We start from the raw sequence: 20,880 nt of genomic DNA, 5'->3' as shown, positions 1-20,880 counted from the left end.
CCTCATATAGTAGATTGGCTCTTCACTGAACGAGTAAAAAGTTTTGTAAAACATTGGTTATATGAATCTTTGAATGCAGAATGGCATTGGTATAGGTTTGAATTTGCTGTTATGCGTGGTTCTATACATTGTCACGGTTTAGCAAAATTGAAAGATGATCCGGGAATATGTGAGTTGACTGAGAAGGCTCTGCAAGGTTTTTTGGCTCAACAAACTTTATCAAATCAAACAGAGATTGACCTTGAAAATAATACTCTTTTAAATCTTGCTGTAATCGAGGGAACAATGCTGAAAGGCAAATCTGTGATTATGTAGATTCTTTAATGACAGCTATGAATCCAATTGAAGGACCTGTTGATGAATGGGAAAAGCCAAATGTTCATCCATGCAAAAAAAGACTTGAGGATATACCTGAAGAGGATTTAGAACAAGATTACATAGATCTAGCAAATAGCGTGCAACGGCATACAAAATGTAGTTCAGCCTATTGTCTAAGAACTAAGAATGGCAAACAGGAATGTCGTTTTAAATTTCCTTTTGAATGCTGCGAGAAAACACATTTAACCTTTGAAAAAGTGAAATTGAAGGGAGGCGGTGAAAAGTATGTTCCAAACATTGTTCTGAAAAGAAATGATCCTAGAATGAATAGACATCAACAACTTCAATTACAATCATGGAGAGCTAATTGCGATATACAAATCATCCTTGACCACAATGCTTGCTTGAATTATATTGCCAAGTATGCATCAAAAGCAGAAAATATATCTGATGTCGCAAAAGAAGCGTTTACATCTGTCATTGGTAATCTTTCAGGAAAGGAAACTTCTGGTAATATTTTTCGAAAACTGATTATCAAATCTGTCGGTGAAAGAGACTTTAGTGCTCAAGAAGTAATGCATCAAATTATGTCTTTGAAACTACATTGCTCTTCATTTGATGTTGTAAGTTGCTCTCTTGAGGGATCAAGACAAATGAAAATTGAAAATGATGGCGTTGAAACCAAAACCTCTTTCTTAGATGATTATGCTTCCAGATATGTTTATGAAGACAATGAGATTAGGCAAAGTAACCTCATAGACTTTGTTTCGAACTGGAAAATAAGTGCTAAAGACAAAAAGATTCAAAAGAGGAAAAAGGCAGTTGTTGTTCGTACTTTTCCAAATTATAGTCCAAACCCAAAGAGTGACAGTTATCCTTTATTTTGTAAATTCCAATTGATCAAGTACAAACCATGGAAATGATTCTGTAGACAGTCTCTGGGAAGGTTTACAAGCAACAAATGAGACATATTGCCAGAAATGGAAAGAATTCATTAACAGCTCTTTAGGAAGAGAATTAGTTCCGAATTGGAAAAGGTATTACATCAATGCAAACAATTTTGAATATCAGGTTGAAGATGAAGAAAATGAAGAGGAAGAAAGTGAAAATATTTTTTTACGTGAAGATTGGATGGATATAGCAGACCTGAATTCCATGCCCAATAATGTTTCTACAGAAAATCAACAATATTGGACTGACTCTTATGATTCTTATACTCAAGATCAAATTAATGCAATGCCCTTTTGGATTGAAGAGAAAAAAAAAAAGACTTTTGAAAACGATAATCCCACAGATTATAGTCAATATCAAGTTGAGAACTTAAATGCAGAACAGCTCCAAGCTTACAATATTGTACATGATCATGCTCAAAATATAAATGCTGACCCTTTACAAATGATAATTACTGGGATTGCAGGAAGTGGAAAGTCATATTTAATAAATTGCATTAAAAAACTCCTTGGCTAAAAAGTGTTTATTGACATCTTATTTTGGTATTGCTGCATTTAATATTAATGGAAGAACATTGCACAGCACTCTCAAATTGCCAATTCGAAGCAAGTTAAAGCATGAACTCAAAGGAAAGTCACTTGACAATTTACAAACTGGCCTTAAAGACATAGAGTATATTATTATTGATGAATTCTCTGTAGTAGGCCAAAGATTGCTAGGCTGGATAGATAGTCGCTGTCGTCAAGCAACAGGAAAATTAGAAACTTTGTTTGGTGGAATATCTATTATATTAGTAGGAGATGTTGCACAGTTACCACCAGTCATGGATGATGTATTATACCATTCTTTTCCAAAAAATGAAATTGCAGTTGCAGGTTATCTGGCCTATTGTTGTTTCAGAACTGTTGTAAAACTTAAAGCAAATATGAGATCTGCTGGTGAGGATGAGTCACAAAAGAAATTTAGAAAAGCTTTGAAAAATTTGAGGAATGGAAAATCAACAATGGAAGACTGGAATTTTTTCTTGACCAGACAACCTGAAAAAAAACCCTGTTGATTATAATAAATGCATCAGGCTATCTTTTGCAAATGAAGTTGTCAGAGAACATAATGGGAAAATGTTGGATTCTTTACAATCACCCATTGCAGTCATCAAAGCAAAAAATACTCCACCAAGTGCGTCAAAATCATCCTCAGAAGAATTTGGTTTAGCAAATGAAGTTTTCCTTGCCAAAGGTGCTAAAGTAATGCTTACAAGAAACTTGTGGTCAGATGTGGGACTTTGTAACGGAAGTTTAGGCATTGTCAAAGACATAATATTCCAAAGAAACCACTTGCCACCTGCGCTTCCTATAGCTGTTATAGTAAAATTTGATAGATATACAGGGCCAAGTTTTTTTGATGACGAAGATAATTGTGTTCCAATTGTGCCTATTATAGAAACTTCATCTGAAGATAACGTACAGAAAGAAAGAATGCAAATACCTTTGAAACTTGCATGGTCGATAACTATTCATAAATCTCAAGGTCTTACATTGGATAAAGTTGTAGTGGATTTGGGAAAGAAAGAAAGCATGGATGGTTTAACTTATGTTGCATTATCACGTGTGAAAAAGCTAAGTGACATGGTAATTGAATCATTTCCATTCGAAAGAATCAATAAATTGAGTGACGGTAAAAGATTCAAATTTAGAGTACGCGAAGAAAGCAGACTGGAAGAATTAGCAGCACGAAACAAGCCTTAGAAGTAATAAGATGGAATAATTTAGTATATGTCATGTCAAAATCATTGCACGGGGGGGGGCTCAGGGCAGGGAAGGGTATTTTGCAAAAAGCAATATTTTCTTTTCTTTTCTCCTTTATTTTCTCTTCCTTTGAAATACATTCTTATCCAACGAGTGAAATTATTTAGTACTTTTTATCATGAAAAAATTGATGAGTTTAAGATAAGAAAGATTTCAAAACTGGTCCAACTACAGGGAGTCCTATGAATAATTCCCCAGAACAATAGATGAAAACATTATTTTGTTTTAAGAGGAATTTTTCATGGGATACTTGCCTAGACTTTTCAAATCCTTACATTATTTTTTTTTTATCCTAACTTATATTGTTTTGTAATACATGAATTTTTTTATATCTTTATAATAAATTTGAAGGATATTATATTTTTATACAGAATTATTGAAATTACGTATTATTTATGATTTTGTACAAATTTTATTTGATTGATTGAATTTACATTTATTACTTCCAAGTTCCAAGTTGATTACAATAATGTGAATGTGAATTGATGTTTAATCTTTACCACAGAACAATAATGAACAATGATAAAAATGATAATAGTAGAACAATGAATGAATGGTGGTTGAATTGGCAACGAAATTCCCTTGTAACGAAAATTATTCGACAATCGTCATTCAGCATACTCTACTCCCAACAACAATGCTTAAAAATCCTGTATTATGGAACTTTGACAGTAAGTACAAATAATTTTTTCATTATGTACTTTTATAGGACTTGGTTTTATTAATCTTTTATGTTTAACCTGTGTTCTTGTTGATACTTACCAGGCACTATTTGGGAAATTAATATCAAAAATTGAAAGAAACTTGTGAACTATTTTGAGGAAATTTTAGTACACTCACTATATTATCATCTAATTTCATGTTTCTGATTTTGCATTTAAGCTCATCTTATGAAAGAGGATTCATTTACTTTGACAACGCAATATTGCCTCGTTACTGCTACGATTACCACGTTACGTCATCATTTTCCATCCTTCTACACGATATTGCTGTTACAACTGCAAGATAACTGGCATATCAATTTTGTCCATGAGATCCCTTGTCATGCCGTTGGAAAAAGTCCTGGATACGCTATTTCCTGGTTTCTGCTCATCAATATTGCCTCGTTACTGCTACTATTACCACCTTACGTCATATCATTTTCCATCCTTTACACGGCGCTGTTACAGCTTCTAGATTACTGGTAAATCCATATAATGTAAACAATTTTGGATCACGATATCCTTTGTTAAACCGTTGGGAAAATTCCTAAGTACGTTGTTACCTGTCAATTTTTGGTTCCAGCTCGTTATGTTTCTGACTCATAGCATTTCTTACTTATGCTGTTTGGTTCTACTATGGGTCATTTATATTACAAATTGGTTGGAATATAGTAACATTGTCTTTTGAGTGTTTTAGTATCTGTAATTGACTCTACCTGGACACTTTTGCTAATGAATATTTTAAGATTCGTATTTTATTATTTGTAAAAGTAATTCACGTTTTTAGAAAAAAATATATTTCATTTATGTTAGCTTTATCGTTGATATCTCAAAGAAAATGCTTTTGAGAAGAATCATTCGAATTATTCCTATAATCATTTCCAAACTTTTGCTATAAAGCATTAAAAAGCTCTAATAAGCATTAATTAGTCTTTATAAATGCTTATAAATAGGCATCTGTAGCGGGTGGCAGTTAGTGAAAGCTATGGCTAGNAGATGTTCTTTAAAACTTTCTGTTTACTATAGCGGCTCCCTATCACTTTCAAAACTTTTCAAAGTCTTTCAAACTCGTCACTGTCGAATGTCCAGCCACTATGGCTAAAAATATCTATTTATTTATAGAAGTGTATTTCTCAGGTCTATTGACCTCTATGAAACAATCTTACATCTTTACAATTTATAGATCTTATCATTCCATTCGTTTGTCAATTCTAGTTTGAATTTCCCTACGGACGTTGCATTTACAACATTGGTTGCCAAACTGTTCCAAGTATCAATGCTCCTATAGTAAAGTGAATTCGTTTGGTATCCTCTAATGCCGTCTTCAGCGAAATTCCTCTTTAATTCGAGATTGTGCTTACGTTGAGGTCGATTTCGAAGAACGAGTTTTTGACATAGGGAAGATTTATCATAGACATTAAGATGTTTATATACTTCCACCATGTCCCCGATTTTACGCCGGATCTTGAGGCTGGGTAGGTTCATGACTTGTAAACGTTCTTCATATGAATGGTTTCTATAACCGCCGACCAGTCTTGTGGCCCTACGTTGGACACTTTCAATTGCATCAGAGTGTTTGATCAGCCGTGGAGACCAAACAGCTTGCGCGTACTAAAGGTGAGGTCTCACAAATGCAATGAAAAGTGTGCGGAGCATCTCGGGAGAAAGGAAGTCGAAGCTTCTGCTAATCAATCCAACGATCGAGTTAGCCTTCTTGATCTTGGTGTAGATGTGTTCTTCGAAATTCAATTCACTATCAATAATCACTCCAAGATCCTTCTCTTGATCAACATGTTCTAGGACAGAGCCAGCGATCTCGTAAGGATGTGCATGTTGAATGTTCCAGAATTTCCCTAGTGTCAACACGTGGCACTTGTCAGGATGGAATTTCAACAACCAGTCAACAGACCACTTTTCCATTGCCTCGATATCGTGCTGAAGTCTAATTGCATCTTCAGCGTTATTGATTTCTTCAACAAGCTTTGTGTCATCGGCAAAGAGAAACATTTCTGATTTGGTAACTTCAGCTAGATCATTGATGTAAATAACGAAAAGGAGTGGACCTAAGACACTTCCTTGTGGTACACCACTTTGCACCTGGCATTTCTTAGATAACTTTCCATTGACCTTCACATATTGGTAACGATCGGACAAAAATGCTTTCATCCAACCAAGTACCCTTCCTCTGATACCATACGCTTCGAGCTTTCTTAGTAATCTGCGATGTGGAACGGTGTCAAATGCCTTTGCGAAGTCGAAATAGATTACGTCAACAACCTTATCATTGGATATCGAGTCCGCACATTTGTCTAAGTAGTGAAGTAGTTGTGTCACTGTCGATCGCTTACCCATGAACCCATGTTGTTTGGTTGATAGCAATTTCTCATTCGTGAGGTGTTCCATTATTTGTTTCTTTAGGATTCTTTCCATTACTCTACACGCAACTGATGTTAAACTAACGGGCCTGTAATTTTCTGCAAGGTTCTTTTTTCCTTTCTTGTAGATCGGGGACACATGTGCAGTCTTCCAATCATCAGGTAGTTTACTTTCTACGAAGGACTTGGCCATGATAGTATGTAAAGGACCAGCTATGTAAAAGGCCAGCTTTTTCAGCATGACTGGGTGAATCTCATCAGGTCCTAGCGATTTATTAGGATTCAAACCTTTTAGTTCCTTTTTGATCATGTCGATTGTTAGATCGAATGCTACATCTGAGTCTGTTCGTGATGGAAACTCAGGTAGTGATCCAGCAGGTTCATTCGTAAAAACACTGCAAAACTGATCCTGTAGGATGTCAGCTTTATCCTCATCAGTAAAACGAAGTGATGATTTATCATTTGGATCAAGGAGAAGAGGGGAGATTCCCGTTTTGGTCTTCATTGAGTTCCGGATATGCTTCCAAAACTTCTTAGGGCTTCTTTTTGCTTGACCACAAATTCGTTCTTCTAGTCTTCTTCTTTCTCTTCTGATCTTTCCTGTAACCTTGTTTCTCGCAGTAGCGTAAATAGCTCTATTTCTCTGTTCCGAAGTTGTACCTATTGATCTTATCCATTTGCGATGAAGGCGACGTTTTTCTTTTAAGCTTTGTTGAATATCTTGATCGATTGCAAAACTTCCCTTTTTTCCGTAGGCATGTTTCCCCTTCGTACGAGGAACGTACCGATTCCTAAGCTCGAATAGTTTATCTCGCAACATCTTCCAGCAATCATTTACGTTTGCATTTCCTGCTTTTTGATGGAAACCTGTAACCCAGTCAGAGTTCTCAAGATGTCCTTTCATTGCTTCAAAATCTGCCTTATTGTAGTTATAGTTTTCAATAATGCATTCTGTTTCAAGGTAACATTCGAACGTAAATGATAGAACACTGTGATCACTTTTATGAAGTGGTGAAAGATAAGTTATGTTGCTAACCTGGCTTTCTTCATTTGTCAGAATCAGGTCAATAAGTGATGGCGTATCGGTACCTCTAGCTCTTGTTGGTTCATCGACGTGTTGGTAAAAGAAGGAGTCTCTTAAAGCTTCGAGAAATTGTTCGTCTTCCTTCGTGTCATCGTGAGGAGTTGACCAGTTTTCCCAATTGATATCTTTATAGTTGAAGTCTCCGACGATACACTTATGACTGTATTTCTTATTCATCGCTATTTCTTTCAGAAGAAGATTAAGTGCTGTATTGTTTTTTGCTGATGTTGGCGTGTTGGTTGGACTTCGATAAATACATCCAAAAAGCAAAGAATCCGCTCCTTTGAGTTTGATTTCCAGCAAGCATACCTCCTGAAATTCACTATTGGGTGTCACTTCGACTACATTTTTGATCGATTTATGTGTCAAAACGATGATTCCACGTCCAACATTATTTAAGGCATTTGTTTCGTAGGGTTCGGAGTAGCCTTCAATGTGGTAGTCTTGTATGAGACGTTCTTTTTTCGAATGTTTCGGTTTTACTTCACAAATTGCAATAATATCGGGTTGTTCTTTTGAAATCACTTCATTTAGTTCTTTTTTCTTTACTTTAGTTAGTTGGTCTGCATTAGTATATAGTATGTTAAGGTTTTTCCGTTCGTTAGTTTGTTCGTCTTTCTTTTTTGTTACGTCTTTTTTTCGTGTTTGGATTATTGCCGATCTTTGGCGTTTATCTTCTTTACACCGAATCCGTTTTTTGCAAAACCCCGCACTCTCCAGACTCCATCTTCGGTTTGATTTCGTGCCTTAGCATCTTCTGCCGCCTCTTTGTACTTTTTTCTTTGAGCTAGAGTTAGATCTTCGCAAATGCTCATCCCCTTATAGGCATCAATTCCTTTTAGCGCTGGGAGATTTCCAAATACATTCATTTTCTCTTCCTCACTGTTCAGAGTAACAATGAGGGGACGCTTTTTCCCGTCTACTGATTTGCCAATTCTTGAGATATACTTGATGTTAATTTTGACGTGGAGCTTTTCGATGAGTGTTTTCACCCATGCTTCATCTTTTTTGGTAGCATCCTCTGTCGTTGGATCCTCAACACCATGGATGATGATGTTCTTTGATCTTCTGATCTTATCCCTTTCTTCTGCTGCCTCCTCCTCGTGGACCTCTTTAACGGCAGTCTTGATATTGTCATTAGGCACTTGGACATTGGCAGAAGTTGCTGCAGCATACGATTTTTTACATTCCTCTTTCAATGATGTTAAGATTTCCGTTCGGAAGGTTTCTAGTTTCTTTTCCAGTTTACTCTCTACATATTCGACAGTATGAAACGCCGGGTCATTAGACAATTTCTTCTCGAGATTAGTGAGCTCTTTTTTTTGAGATTCAATTATCTCGAGAAGGTGTTGTTCATTAGACTTCAATTTCTTAATTGTCTTTTCGTTTTCTTTAATCGTCTCATTTAATTTTGCAAGCTCGGCGGCCGTTCGCAGGGATGGTTGAGGTCCAGGTTGAGGGGAGAGGACCAAAAGATCTTTAGTTACTTTCACACAATTTTGACACACGTATTTGCATGCGTTCGCAGTTCTTCTCCCGTCTTTACAGACTGCAATCATGTAGGGTGGTAGCCTTGTACAAATGTAGTGAACTAGTCAATTACACTTCGAGCAGGTTAGACTTTCTTCGTTTTGGTCGTCAGCACAGGATGAAGGACTGCAAAGCGGATTCGGAGTATTTCTATTCCTCGTGGACGTCATGATGGATGGTTATGGTGATGTTTAAGTTGAATTGGTTGATGTTTTTGATGAATTTGAGTGGGTCTAGTAGCGATTTTTCATGATTTTTTCAGAAAAACTCAGATTTTGTTGAATTTGACTGTCGCTATCAGATGTGACCTTACTCAATTGTATTTGACGTCAACTCTAAAATATAATTCTTCTAAGCCATTTACTTAATTGTGGCTACAAATTGCAATGCAATGATATCTTTTTTCTCCTTTCTTTCATAAAATGAAAATAGCATCATTATTTCGGCAGCTATCTTTCTTCCTTCAAAGTTTTATTACATTTATAGTGATTCGCTGGATTAGGACACACAGCATGTGACGCTGTGCATACGGCTAGTTATATTCTATTATATCAAAGAAAGTTAGTCATTGGTTGATTGACAAAAGGCTGTTCTTTTGTCGTTTTTTACTAATTTATAGAGTCAACCAGCACTAAAGTCTGTCCACATATAATTGGCAGTGGAAACAAAAAAGGCTGCAACTTTTGATACCTTTCGAATCAGATAGCGTTTTTGCGCTCGTTGAAAAGATGATCACGAGTGGAATAATTTCAAATAAAAAAACCTAATTTTATTTTGAAAAACGAAGATGAAAAATGAAGAAGAAAAAAATCAACTTCTTCCCTATTTGAGCTATAAATACTTATTTCACAGTAATGGAAATTTAATCTTAGCTTATCTTTATTGTGAAAAAAATTTTCAAAAATATTTATTCAGTCAAGAGATATTGACTTAATTGTGCAGCTCATTGACCTCAAAAAAGGGTACTTTTTGCTGCTTTTTGCTGTTTTTTGGTCCCAATCAGGCCAAGACTTTTGTCCATAACTTTTGACTGAATAAATTTTTTTGAAAATTTTTTTCACAATGAAGATGAGCTAAGATTCACATTTTATTATTGTGAAATTAGTATTTAAAGCTCAAATAGGGAAGAAGTTGATTTTTTTCTTCTTCATTTTTCATCTTCGTTTTTCAAAATAAAATTAGGTTTTTTTATTTGAAATTATTCCACTCGTGATCATCTTTTCAACGAGCGCAAAAACGCTATCTGATTCGAAAGGTATCAAAAGTTGCAGCCTTTTTTGTTTCCACTGCCAATTATATGTGGACAGACTTTAATTTTAGTTTGATATCTTTTGATTGAATGAATATTTTTGAAAAACTTTTTCACAGTGATGATGATCTAAGATTGAAGAATCATTCCTGTGAAAATGGTAATTATACCACATTTATACAAAAAGTTGATTTTTTCCTTCTTCCTTTTTCATTTTCATTTTTCTTTATTTTTCAATTTTGTTTATCAAAAGTTACAACCATTTTTGACTCAGCTGCAATCATTTTGAGACAGACTTTAGGTACATTTTTAACCTTTGTCAATTATTTATTCTATGTAAGTTGATGGCAGCGGAATCGGGGAGACTGGGGAGACTTCAGCCTCCCTACTTTTGAGCAAATGAGTGTTTTTTTTTTCTCAGATTCCTAGCAAATTTTATCTCATTTTGAGCCTTCAGTCTCGCCACTTTTACGGTTGTTCCGCCGTGCCTGACCTTCGTCAGAGTTTTCTATTCTAAGGAAGGATACTTTTGGTTGATGGAAACTTCGAGTTGATTCTAAAATCTACTTTGAAATGCTTTTCCCACGGTATCAAACATGAAAAGTCTATTTATTTGAGGTTCTGAGAAAATGAATTTTAAGTTTGCACAAAACCGAGAAAATAAGAATTTAGAGATGAGTAAGTCTCAAAATACGAAGTATTTGCATAGATATCTTATATAAAACACTAGATAGAGCTATTCTGTATTTCCCAAGCAACAGCAGGTGAAAAAAAAAAAAACCGCCCTCTTGGCTGAAAGTAGGTCACAGAAGGTCAAAGTTACGGTACCGGCAATTTGTTCAATCAAGCAAAAAAAACCTGAATGACGCAAAGTGACGAGGCGAAAAATAGGCTTGATCAAAATAGGGAGGAGTAGCTCTATCTAGTGTTTTATATTTAAGATATATCTGTGAGTATTTGCCAATAAGAGACGAAATTACACTGTTTACTCTTTTAAATTCAAAAGGTTACAGAAAGATATATGTCATATTTTGAAATTTCATCAAAATAATATTTTACACTGAAAATACCTACTAAAACATAGTTATATTTAATAAATAATAATCTTTAAACTTATACGGCCTATATTATGAACTATAGATTCTTTCAAATGTAGTATATAAGATGATGACTGATACTCAATTAGGCCAAAAAGAAACTATTTTAAGAACAAGAATGATATTACGCCATTGGGGGTATTACATGTTTTCAACAACTATCATCCACATACCTTTTTGCTTTTATTTAAGTACAGTTTTACAAAACCTTCTCAGAGACCCGGTAGCATTCTTTCAGTCAGTGGGGTAAATATAACGGACTAAAACTCGATGGTGGTTGATATTCCCATGTTTTTTTATGGATGAGGATTTCAATTATTTTGTTTTCAAGTCAGAAAATTCAGTGGGGATGAAAAAAGAAAGCATCATATTTTGCAGTGAGGATTGGTTCTTTTGATTATTTTCAGTGGAGACAAAATAGGGATTTTTCCAGTGGGAAGGGTTCCCAAGGCTCAAAATTGAAAAATTTCGAGGCTTACTTCAATTTATGTAATTCTTATAAAAAACTGTTTAAATTCGATCATCATCAAGAACTTACAAGACGAGTTAGTTAAAATACGAAAATAGTGCAACGACTTCAATACGCTAACGAACCACTATACGGAAAAATTGAGTAAGACGGCTTCTGTATCGGCTGATCTAGTCCAAGCTGGAAACTCATTCGGGAACAGCGTCATTATGGTTTCACCAATCGAAACAAATTTCCAGCATGATTGTCAAAATATCGAAAAACCAAATCTGATACTTATGCTATCGATAGCCATCGACAATCCTTTTGAAGATCAATACTTTTCAAATATTTATCGATTTGGTTACATGAAGCTTTCACGCTCCATATTTGGTGTGGCCATTATCTGACCATTCTTCCGGTAAGGTGAGTGTAAAGAAGCTTCTGATAATTTTTGACTCAATTTTCGATTCCTTCGTTCAAGCCCTCGTATGGTGGCTTGTCTATGAATCTCATCGTTACGCGCGTTCGATTTTGTTGCGTTCCCATTCCATTGTTTAATGGAGACAGGCGACGCTAGATCTGTTTGCCCCATTCCTGATCCACCACGTGGTCGATGATTATTATCGATTTTAGGATGAGTCGGAGTGCCATTTGTTGGCGTCGCCGTTGTTGTATTATTTGTCTTTTTAAAACCTTCCGGTTTCGAATGTTCTAAGAAACCCTTATGCATTTTCTTAGTACGCTCTCTATTGTAGAAATAATCAAAATTGGATACAATGACCGGTACTGGAAGTGCGATTGAGAGAACACCGCATACTGAGCATGCGCTGCCAACCAGTTTACCCCAGAACGTCCTCGGAACCTGAAACAAAAGAAAATATAAAAATATTATAGTGCTCTGATTGTGAAAGTGTAGTTTAATTTACTTTAATAAAATTCGGTCCATAATTTATGTGAAAATTTTCCCATTTTGATTATTTTTATCAACCCTTGCTAAATTGTTTTCCCTCGACACCATATGATTTAAATAAACAACACAATGTGTTCTCTGCAAAAAAACACTTCTTTGATTTCTGGGATCACCGAGGCAATTTTGAGTTGAGATTTCGAATTGTGTAAGGTAAAAAACTTTGTGGGAACTGTGTTTTCCTTAGGCATGACAGTTTCAGTTGGAAGAGGGTTTCTGCTTGCCTGGTATAATTGGTTTTCTGCTTGATATATTGGAAATGAATTTCAGGCTACTATATTTGAAGAATAGTTTTTCCCAACTTTTGAAAGAGATCTTTAGAATATGAATTTATGGAAACCACTTAATCTTAATCGACAATATGTACTCGAGTCTGAACATTGATCGAAAAATAATACAAATCCTCATATGGTCTATCTTCATTTCAGTATAAGACAGAAGAAATATTTTTTTGCAAAAAGATTATTTTTCGATGAGAAAACCAAACCTTTTTGTTATCAAAATATTATAAAGAAAAATCCCCAGACTTCAGGAAAGTAGATTAAATCGATTTTCAATGATTTTGAAAACAAGTTTTTCCCTTATATTTCCTTCTTCATTTTCTTTCATTTCTTCAACTTTTATCTTTATTTTCTAAACATTTTTTGATATTAAGATTGATGTTTTAACTCAAACCTATCACCCTACGTCTCTCACTTTTCCACTATTTTGAAAAACTTCAGCTAAAAAAAACAAAACAAAAACATCAGCTATTTTCGCCTCCTCTTATTGTCACTTTTGAACTCCTTTTCTACAAATTTCTGTTTCTAAAACTTCTATATCGTTCCACGTAAGATCTTTACCATCTTTCTTCTACCATTAACTCACAATCTAAAATCACTGACCCATTGGTACCCCTACTCACTGGTAGAAGAAAAGTCCCAAAAGTCGTGGTAGGAAAGAAATTCTGAAATATTGATCTCTATGGGAAAAATAATTGAGATGCTCATCCTTATTGGAAAAAAAAAAGTTTTGAACCTGGATCGCCAAGACAACTAAACCCACCTAAAAACATAAAACGAGATTTATTTCTACCGCCGTCATTAGTATTTAGACCCTTTACACTAAGGGGTTGTTCACACGGAGGTAGGCAGGCCCTGGGACGCACTCAGGTGAAATCCCACTCTCGTTTACTCTTTCGTATACAAAAGGAATAGCACACCGCGACAAATCCAAAAATACTAATCTGCACAAATTTATTCGTTTGTACGACTTGCAATCCCATCCTCCTTTGCGTTAAACGCTCGTGCACATTTATTAATTTCAATATCAGAAGAAAGGTAATAACTTTCACGGTTTTTCGAAGTGAACTGTGGGATTGGAACTTGTACAAATTTCTAGTTGAAATAATGACGTGTGCGACGCGGAGCACTGTTCTATTCATATCAGAACCAGGCGAGCCCGCCTTACTAGGATCCCATTATATTGCAAGTGTTTTGGCGTACGAAGACGCTAAAAATAGAGCGCGCGAAATACAAATTTGATCCCATTCAGTCAAGCTGGCTCACCTCTCATATAAACAAAACAAAAACAGAATGTCTCACTTACCTTATCACCATAGCCCACAGTGCACATTGTGATGATGGCCCACCAAAACGCATCCGGAATACTCGAAAAATTATCTGTCTCTAAATAATAAACAGCACTTGAAAATAAAATAACACCAATTGCCAAGAAGAAGACCATTAAGCCAAGTTCTCTCATGCTTGCCCGCAGAGTTAAACCGAGAATTTGTAACCCCTTTGAATGTCTTGATAATTTGAAGATACGAAATACACGTACTAAACGGACAACACGTAAGTTTTCAAGGCCGATTCCTTCATGACGGTTCAATGCTAACGTAATGTAAAACGGTAGTATAGATACTATGTCAATAATGTTTAAAAATCCTTTCATAAATTTCGCTTTGTTTGGACATGTTAATAATCTCATGATAAATTCGAATGTAAACCAAATGACGGAGACCATTTCGCAGACTTGAAAGATGCTCTTCCAACCTGTGTGTCGAGCAATATCATCTTTTAAAGATGGTAGCTTTTTGACTTGTTTTTCTTTCGGAGTTGTAGTAGTCCTTCCTGTTACATTACACCTGCATAAGCATCTACAACTGGGACTCGATTCGGTCAGTAAAAATAATGAATCTGCAGTCGTGTTTGTCTGTAAACTCGTTCGATTATTCAAATTCTGCTCTAAAGTCATTTGCTTGTAAACATTCGATAAAGTTCCACTGGATTGTGTTGTCACTTTTAGATTGGGATCACCATTGCGAAATACTGGTAAAGTTTCAATACATAATATAGTCACCGAGAATAAAATCATGAATACAGAGAAGGAAGTTAGAATATGAGCTGCTTTGCTAGTTTCTGGATGCTCAAAAAGGCACCAAATCTTCTTCTTCAATTTACTCTTCGGCATCAATAAACGACTATCTTCAGATTGCAAATCCAATACTTGTTTTAAAGCGTCATTACCGAGCTCAAAGAATTTAGCTTCGGTGACTAAAATAGTCATTGGTACTGTTAAAGGGCAATAAAGTTGACCCCATGATTGGTAATAATATAATATAGCATTGAAAGCTGTTCGATCTCGATCGAAGAAATATTCATCCTCAACATCGTCATAAAATTCTTCTCGTTTCAATGAATTTCCTAAAAGTGTTTGTGGAAATCGATCCAAAGTATCAACATAGGTCTGATATCTCTCACCTGATACATTGATTGTTATTTTTTCCCGTCGGTCATGCTCGACGTGTGGATGATGGTAACGATGTGATAAATAACCTGTGATAGAGCCTCCTCCATTTCCATCTGGGCTGTCATCGCAACTACTCTTGTGAGACATGTATCGTGAAATCTTTCGATGCCTTGGTGCTCCAGGTGTGAAATTGAAATTATTGTTCTGGTTGGTGTGATTGTTATTTGCTGGATTATTTTTTTGCCCATTGATTTCTGCGAATGGTTGTCGATTCACTGGTATACTGTTGTACGAATCATTTCGTCGAAAAAAGGTCCCTGCACTCATAACGCTCATTAATTCTCGTATAATATAGATTTTTCACAATAAAATATCTTCTTTTTCTTCTTTTTCTTCTTCTTCTCAAATTGCCCGAACTGATTTTGTTTTGTTTTGCTCATCTATTCATTCTTCATTACGAAGTAAGTTCGCAACAAGATGAAAAAAACCTTGATTCTTCTTTCTTCTTGATAATTTATTTTTGAAGATGTATATTATAGGTAATTAGTTTTTTTCTCCCTTTAAAGAAAAATTGAATATAATCTTTAAAACAGATGATTAATCAATCAGTTAAATTAAAAGACCATGATGGCACTCACGTAACTTCTTCACTTTGACCCCTTATGTTACTTCAACGCCCTTACATAACATAGAAAAAAGAAAAAAGGAAGAAAACATTTTTTGTTTAAATCTGGAACCTAATTTTCCACACACTTTCCCCTTTAAAACAATTCAAGAATCCAATCAAACTATCTCTTCCATCGTCTAATTCATAAATTCACTTTTTTAGCGCGGTACTTGATTGGTATTACAAAGAATTCTATTGACTTCAACAAAATGATTTCTAATTTTCTTGGACATGAGAAAGTTTTCATAATGGCTCCCTAATCAAACTTAATAATATTTTTTGTATTTATCATTCAGCTTTTTTCTCAACATAATCATGTTCTTGTACTTGTATACTAAGCAAGTTTCCTATTTTTGTGGATATATATCTTTTATACACAATAAGTAGTTTCATTCATCTTTCAAACATATAAAACACCACTGGTAGGGAAATTAGATTATCAATTACCGATATATTCTGGTTGAGTGAAAGAGCCCTGAACAAATCTCTCTCCCCTTTTTGATTATTCATACTGTTTCCGACATAATATGGCAAAGATTAGAAACCTGACCTTAAAGATATTCTTTAATGTTATTTTGTGCTGACAAAAAGCAGATTCAACAATAAAAAGCTTTTCACTGTTTTTTTCCGCGCCCGTAGGAGTGGGAAAAAGTTGTTCATTCTTTTATTTAAAAATACTGTACAAGCTAATGAAATGATAGATGTTAAATGTTTTTGAAGTACTTATTAATGACTCTAAAGATCCTGTACCACACTCCTTACAGTTGCTTTGTTATTCAAAGTGCGAATCGTTGCCCAACTTTCTTATGTAAAAGGATTACCACATTCCTTACACTTGCTTAATTATCAAGGTGCGCACCATTGCCCGACTTTCTTCGTATGTAAGATGTTTACCATTCTTTACTACGCTCGTTTCTTTATTTCATGTTAATATATCACAGTACAAGTTTCTTATGTAGAATGAATACCACATTCGTAGCACATTTTTGTTGTAGCATCACAAAAAAGGAATCACACCTTCATCCAAGTGAAAACTGTATAAATAACCTTCTTTGAGTAAAAAATCAACAGCCAGTTAGATAAAATATCAAATTCAAATTTTCAGCTTAAACATATTATACAAGGAAATTAGATAAGGCGAATTATCGCACCCAAGCTTAACAATACAAGGATGAAGAAAAATCCAAGAACAAAGAATTAAAACCCAGAAATATTGTTTAGCTGTTATTTTTGTAAATTACTGATTATCTGGAATCAAATCTTTAAATCTATTTTTTCTCCACCAGTTGTAAACAGTGAGAAGTTCGCCTATAAAACTAGCTTTAACTTTAACATACAAGGAAGTTATTTTTACAGCGTGAAATAAAAAATTTCGCTGCTTTTTTAGATCCATTTTTTCTTCTCAAAAAGATTGGTGAATAATAAGGAAGAATAGGGAAAAAATTGAGAAAGATTTCACCATTTTTGGTTATGGGGAGAACTTTATTTTGGTTCCATTAAGCTGAAAAAAGGGGTGAAATGCAGTGTGATGTTTTTGTTAGTATTTTGTTCATTGCAAGTCTTATCATATCAAACAATTATCTCATATCAAAAAAGATTATATAAAACGAAGTTTGAAAAAAAATAAGAAAGGAGAAAATGATGATAAAGCATGAAGAACTCTTTAACGATTGTTTCTCTGAATCAATCCAATACTGAGAGAAAGCAGAATACAATATTTTTTTGATATCAAAAACTAGAATAGTTGGAATAAGTTTCTTAGAAATAATTGGGGAAAGTGAGAGACCCTGGCTATATGTGAACAAAAACAATGTAGAAAATAAGGGACTCTTTAAGACTTTTTGATTTATCACCAATCGCCAATCATTTTCTTAACTCAGCTTCACAATTTTAGGTGTTCTTCCACCTCTTTTTCGCTAATTTTGTTACAGGCTATTGTTCTTAAATGTTTCTTTAAAAACCGTAATAGATTTGAGCGATTATGCAACATAGTTAGCCGTGGTGGTAAAGATTTCACAGAAAGGTGCATGAAGTGTAGCCGTAGTTTTACGAAGGAATAGTACGGAATTTCAGAGTGTGATAAGCCCCTTGCATTAAAAATAAGTGTGATAAAGGTTTTTGCAAAGTGTGTATCAAGAGTGAGGTAAATATTTTGCAACTAGTATAAGGAGTGTGGTGAACATTTTGCAGAAAGTATAAGGAGTGTATTGAACATTTTGCACAGAGCGAATAGATTTTGGTGATCGTTTTGCACAGAGTGTAATGAGTGTGGTAAACATTTTGCGCAGAGTGTAAGGAGTGTGGTAAAATTTTTTTACAAAGTGTAAAGTGTGGTAAAATTTTTTACAAAGTGTAAAGAGTGTGGTAAAAATTTTGCACAAAGTGTAAGGAGTGTAAGGAGTGTGGTGAGCACTTTGCACAGAGTGTAAGGAGTGTGGTAAATATTCAGCATAAAGTGTAAGGAGTGTGGTGAGCACTTTGCACAGAGTGTAAGGAGTGTGGTAAATATTCAGCATAAAGTGTAAGGAGTGTGGTGAACATTTTGCGCAGAGTGTGGTGAGCACTTTGCACAGAGTGTAAGGAGTGTGGTAAAATTTTTACAGGAAGTCAGAATTGGTGTTTAAAAGGTGTTTGACACTTTTTTTGTAAAGAGTGTCAAGAGTGTGGTAAGCATTTTACAAAGTTTGTCAGTAATGAGATTCTAAAAAGTATCAATCGATGTGGTGAACCGAAGAAATCACAACAAATGAGCGTCTTGCTTTCCTTTTTACCGATTCGTTAAAGCATTAAAAGCAACCGTCCTTAGTGCAAATATAAGAAAGTAAAAGTTTAAACAAACATAATCATCTCCTTAGTATCGCAATTTATATCCCATTTTCAGCAGGATAATTTGCAAGAGAAATACTTGTTAAAAAAACAACCATCACCTTGACTCCTAAATTATTCCCATCTGACGACCAGCAATCGTTTACGAAATCCGAAATGAGAATGGTCGGGTAGACGGTTATCCACAAGTCTTAACTTTAAAAACGACCGAGAAAATGATAAAACAGCAAAGAGTATTTTAATCCTAATTCTATCCCAATTCATAATCTTTTTTATTCCTTTTTAAATATTTGACCATGCAGTGTCATCCATGGAAAACGTAGAATACAGGAAGCACCTCGATGTGTATAAAAAGCAAGGCCATTTATTTCATATATTGGACAAAGATTATGCCAACACCAGGGGTCGAATCAATAAAATTTTGTCTTGGTGGAATAAATCAGATTGAATTTCCTTTAGATAAGACCAGATCAGATGGGAGTTTTGTAACTATTAATACAAATTAAAAATTCCAGCAATTCCAAAGCTCTTCTTATTATTTCAGTAAAATTTTCTGTCCTACTGACTTTACATGAACACCTCACACCAAGACTTCACATCTATCCAACTGATTCTGATTATCAGCTCTGTAAAAAAAATCAAATCTCAACATTCCAATAGCTTTAAGAGCCACTATAAAATAATATTCAGATTTGAAGAAAAAATCATTGCCTGAAAAGAAAAAAAAAACTCTTAATATCAATATAAATTTAAATATAGCCTTCACGTCAATATAAATAAAGTTTTAATGAAAACTGAAAAACCTGGTCACCGAAAAATGTCTCTCTTTGGTTTCGCCTGGCCTCAATGGGAAGATTTTAGGGGGAAATCTCTTGTAGACAATGTAATGTAATTAAGTGATTTCTACAGGACTATATTTTCATTTCTTTTCTTTGATTCCGACTAATATTTGTACACAATAAGAATTTTCTTTACAAAAAACCAAGTTTGGCTTTTATTTTTGAAATTCAAAATGGTTGGTTGTTGTTCTTACGCAATAACACATTTTTAGCTAATAAAGGGAGTTTCCCTCATTTTTTGGTCCCAAGTATTATGTGCCCAGGGAACTTAGAGATATATGTTTTAATTACGTATTTCATAGTCTCCTACGCGACCACTAAGACTGGAAGTGTTAGCCAGTGTTAGTCTGTCATTCTATCAGAAAATTAGAAACAAACTCATTTAGTACTTCGAAAACTCCTCTAGCGAAAAAAGTTTCTTTTAGACTAACTGTATGGAAAGACAAACGTACGTTTAGTTGGTTTGTTAGGACCATGTAAAAAACGGATATAATTAGCTAACGGTCCAAAACCCAATATATTATGAATTAGTGTGCTAACGCGACTTAGCGTACTAACTATACTCAACGTGTTAACTTGATCCGTTACAAAACGGATACAATCAGCTAACTAACTGGGTCCAAAATCCAATATATTATGAATTAGCACACTAACTCAACTTAATGTACTAACTTTACTTACCGGGTAGACGACAAAGTTGGATCCCCAAAATGGACCCATCAAATGGATTGAAAAATACGGCTTGAAAAATACGGCTTTTTCTGGCTGTAAAAATCTTACTCAATGATGGATCTGGTGATGCAGGTGGTAGTGATGATGGATCTGGTGAATCTTGTGATGATCATCAAGGCTCTGGTGAATCTGATGTTGGTGCAGATGGATCTGGTAATTATTGTGGTGTTGATGGTTGTTCTGGTGGTTTTGATTGTGGTGATGATGTCCCTGGTGATTCTGAAATTGAAATCAATGATGTTGACGAATCTGACGCTGCAATCAATGATGTTGATTAATCTGATGGTGGAGTTAATGGTGCTGGTGAATTTGATGATGGAATTAACTGTGCTGATGGTGATCCTAATGTTTGAATCAAAGGTGCTGAATGAGTCTAATGTTGAAGTCAATGGTGCTAGCGATTCTATTGCTGAAACCAATTGATGGTGGAATCAATGGAGCTGATGAATGTGATAATGGAATAAATGGAGCTGATGAATCTGTTGGTGGGATCAACGGTGTTGATGAATCTGATGGTGATCTGATGATAGCCCTTAATTTCTTTATCACATTCCG

At 34.9% G+C, this 20,880-nt stretch overlaps 3 protein-coding genes and 1 long non-coding RNA gene across 4 annotated transcripts; 3 read left to right on the top strand and 1 right to left on the bottom strand.

The window, feature by feature from the left end:
• Window positions 1-323: 323 nt before the first annotated feature.
• Window positions 324-1,241, top strand: LOC136810055 (uncharacterized). Its single transcript, XM_067066629.1, has one exon. It carries the CDS (start codon window positions 324-326, stop codon window positions 1,239-1,241), a length of 918 nt encoding a protein of 305 aa, XP_066922730.1.
• A 1,146-nt stretch (window positions 1,242-2,387) lies between these two features.
• Window positions 2,388-3,014, top strand: LOC136810044 (ATP-dependent DNA helicase PIF1-like). Its single transcript, XM_067066618.1, has one exon. The coding sequence runs from the start codon at window positions 2,388-2,390 to the stop codon at window positions 3,012-3,014; it is 627 nt and encodes a 208-aa protein (XP_066922719.1).
• A 364-nt stretch (window positions 3,015-3,378) lies between these two features.
• On the top strand, window positions 3,379-4,629 carry LOC136809034 (uncharacterized). The gene is made up of 2 exons (XR_010846942.1): window positions 3,379-3,745; window positions 3,957-4,629. It is a non-coding gene; the product is annotated as an uncharacterized lncRNA (long non-coding RNA).
• A 6,450-nt stretch (window positions 4,630-11,079) lies between these two features.
• On the bottom strand, window positions 11,080-15,816 carry LOC136809118 (potassium voltage-gated channel subfamily A member 2-like). Its single transcript, XM_067065678.1, has 2 exons — window positions 14,116-15,816; window positions 11,080-12,423 (listed from the first exon to the last, which is right to left on the bottom strand). Exons 1-2 carry the CDS (start codon window positions 15,595-15,597, stop codon window positions 11,923-11,925), a joined length of 1,983 nt encoding a protein of 660 aa, XP_066921779.1. The 5' UTR covers window positions 15,598-15,816; the 3' UTR covers window positions 11,080-11,922.
• Between the last annotated feature and the right edge of the window lie 5,064 nt (window positions 15,817-20,880).

This window comes from Clytia hemisphaerica, unplaced genomic scaffold, assembly GCF_902728285.1.
Source record: "Clytia hemisphaerica strain Z4C2 unplaced genomic scaffold, Clytia hemisphaerica genome assembly, whole genome shotgun sequence".
In the NCBI taxonomy this organism is placed as follows: Eukaryota; Metazoa; Cnidaria; class Hydrozoa; order Leptothecata; family Clytiidae; genus Clytia; species Clytia hemisphaerica.
The sequence above is the reverse complement of the archived record's forward strand: the minus strand, read 5'-3'. Positions and strand labels throughout refer to the sequence as shown.

Bases quoted from the DNA above. Each gene is read 5' to 3' on its own strand.
- LOC136810055 (XM_067066629.1), top strand. From the start codon at position 324: ATGACAGCTATGAATCCAATTGAAGGACCTGTTGATGAATGGGAAAAG.
- LOC136810044 (XM_067066618.1), top strand. From the start codon at position 2,388: ATGTTGGATTCTTTACAATCACCCATTGCAGTCATCAAAGCAAAAAAT.
- LOC136809118 (XM_067065678.1), bottom strand. From the start codon at position 15,597: ATGAGCGTTATGAGTGCAGGGACCTTTTTTCGACGAAATGATTCGTAC. The intron at 12,424-14,115 runs GTAAGTGAGACA...CTTTTGTTTCAG, and splicing joins CTGTGGGCTATGGTGATAAG to GTTCCGAGGACGTTCTGGGG.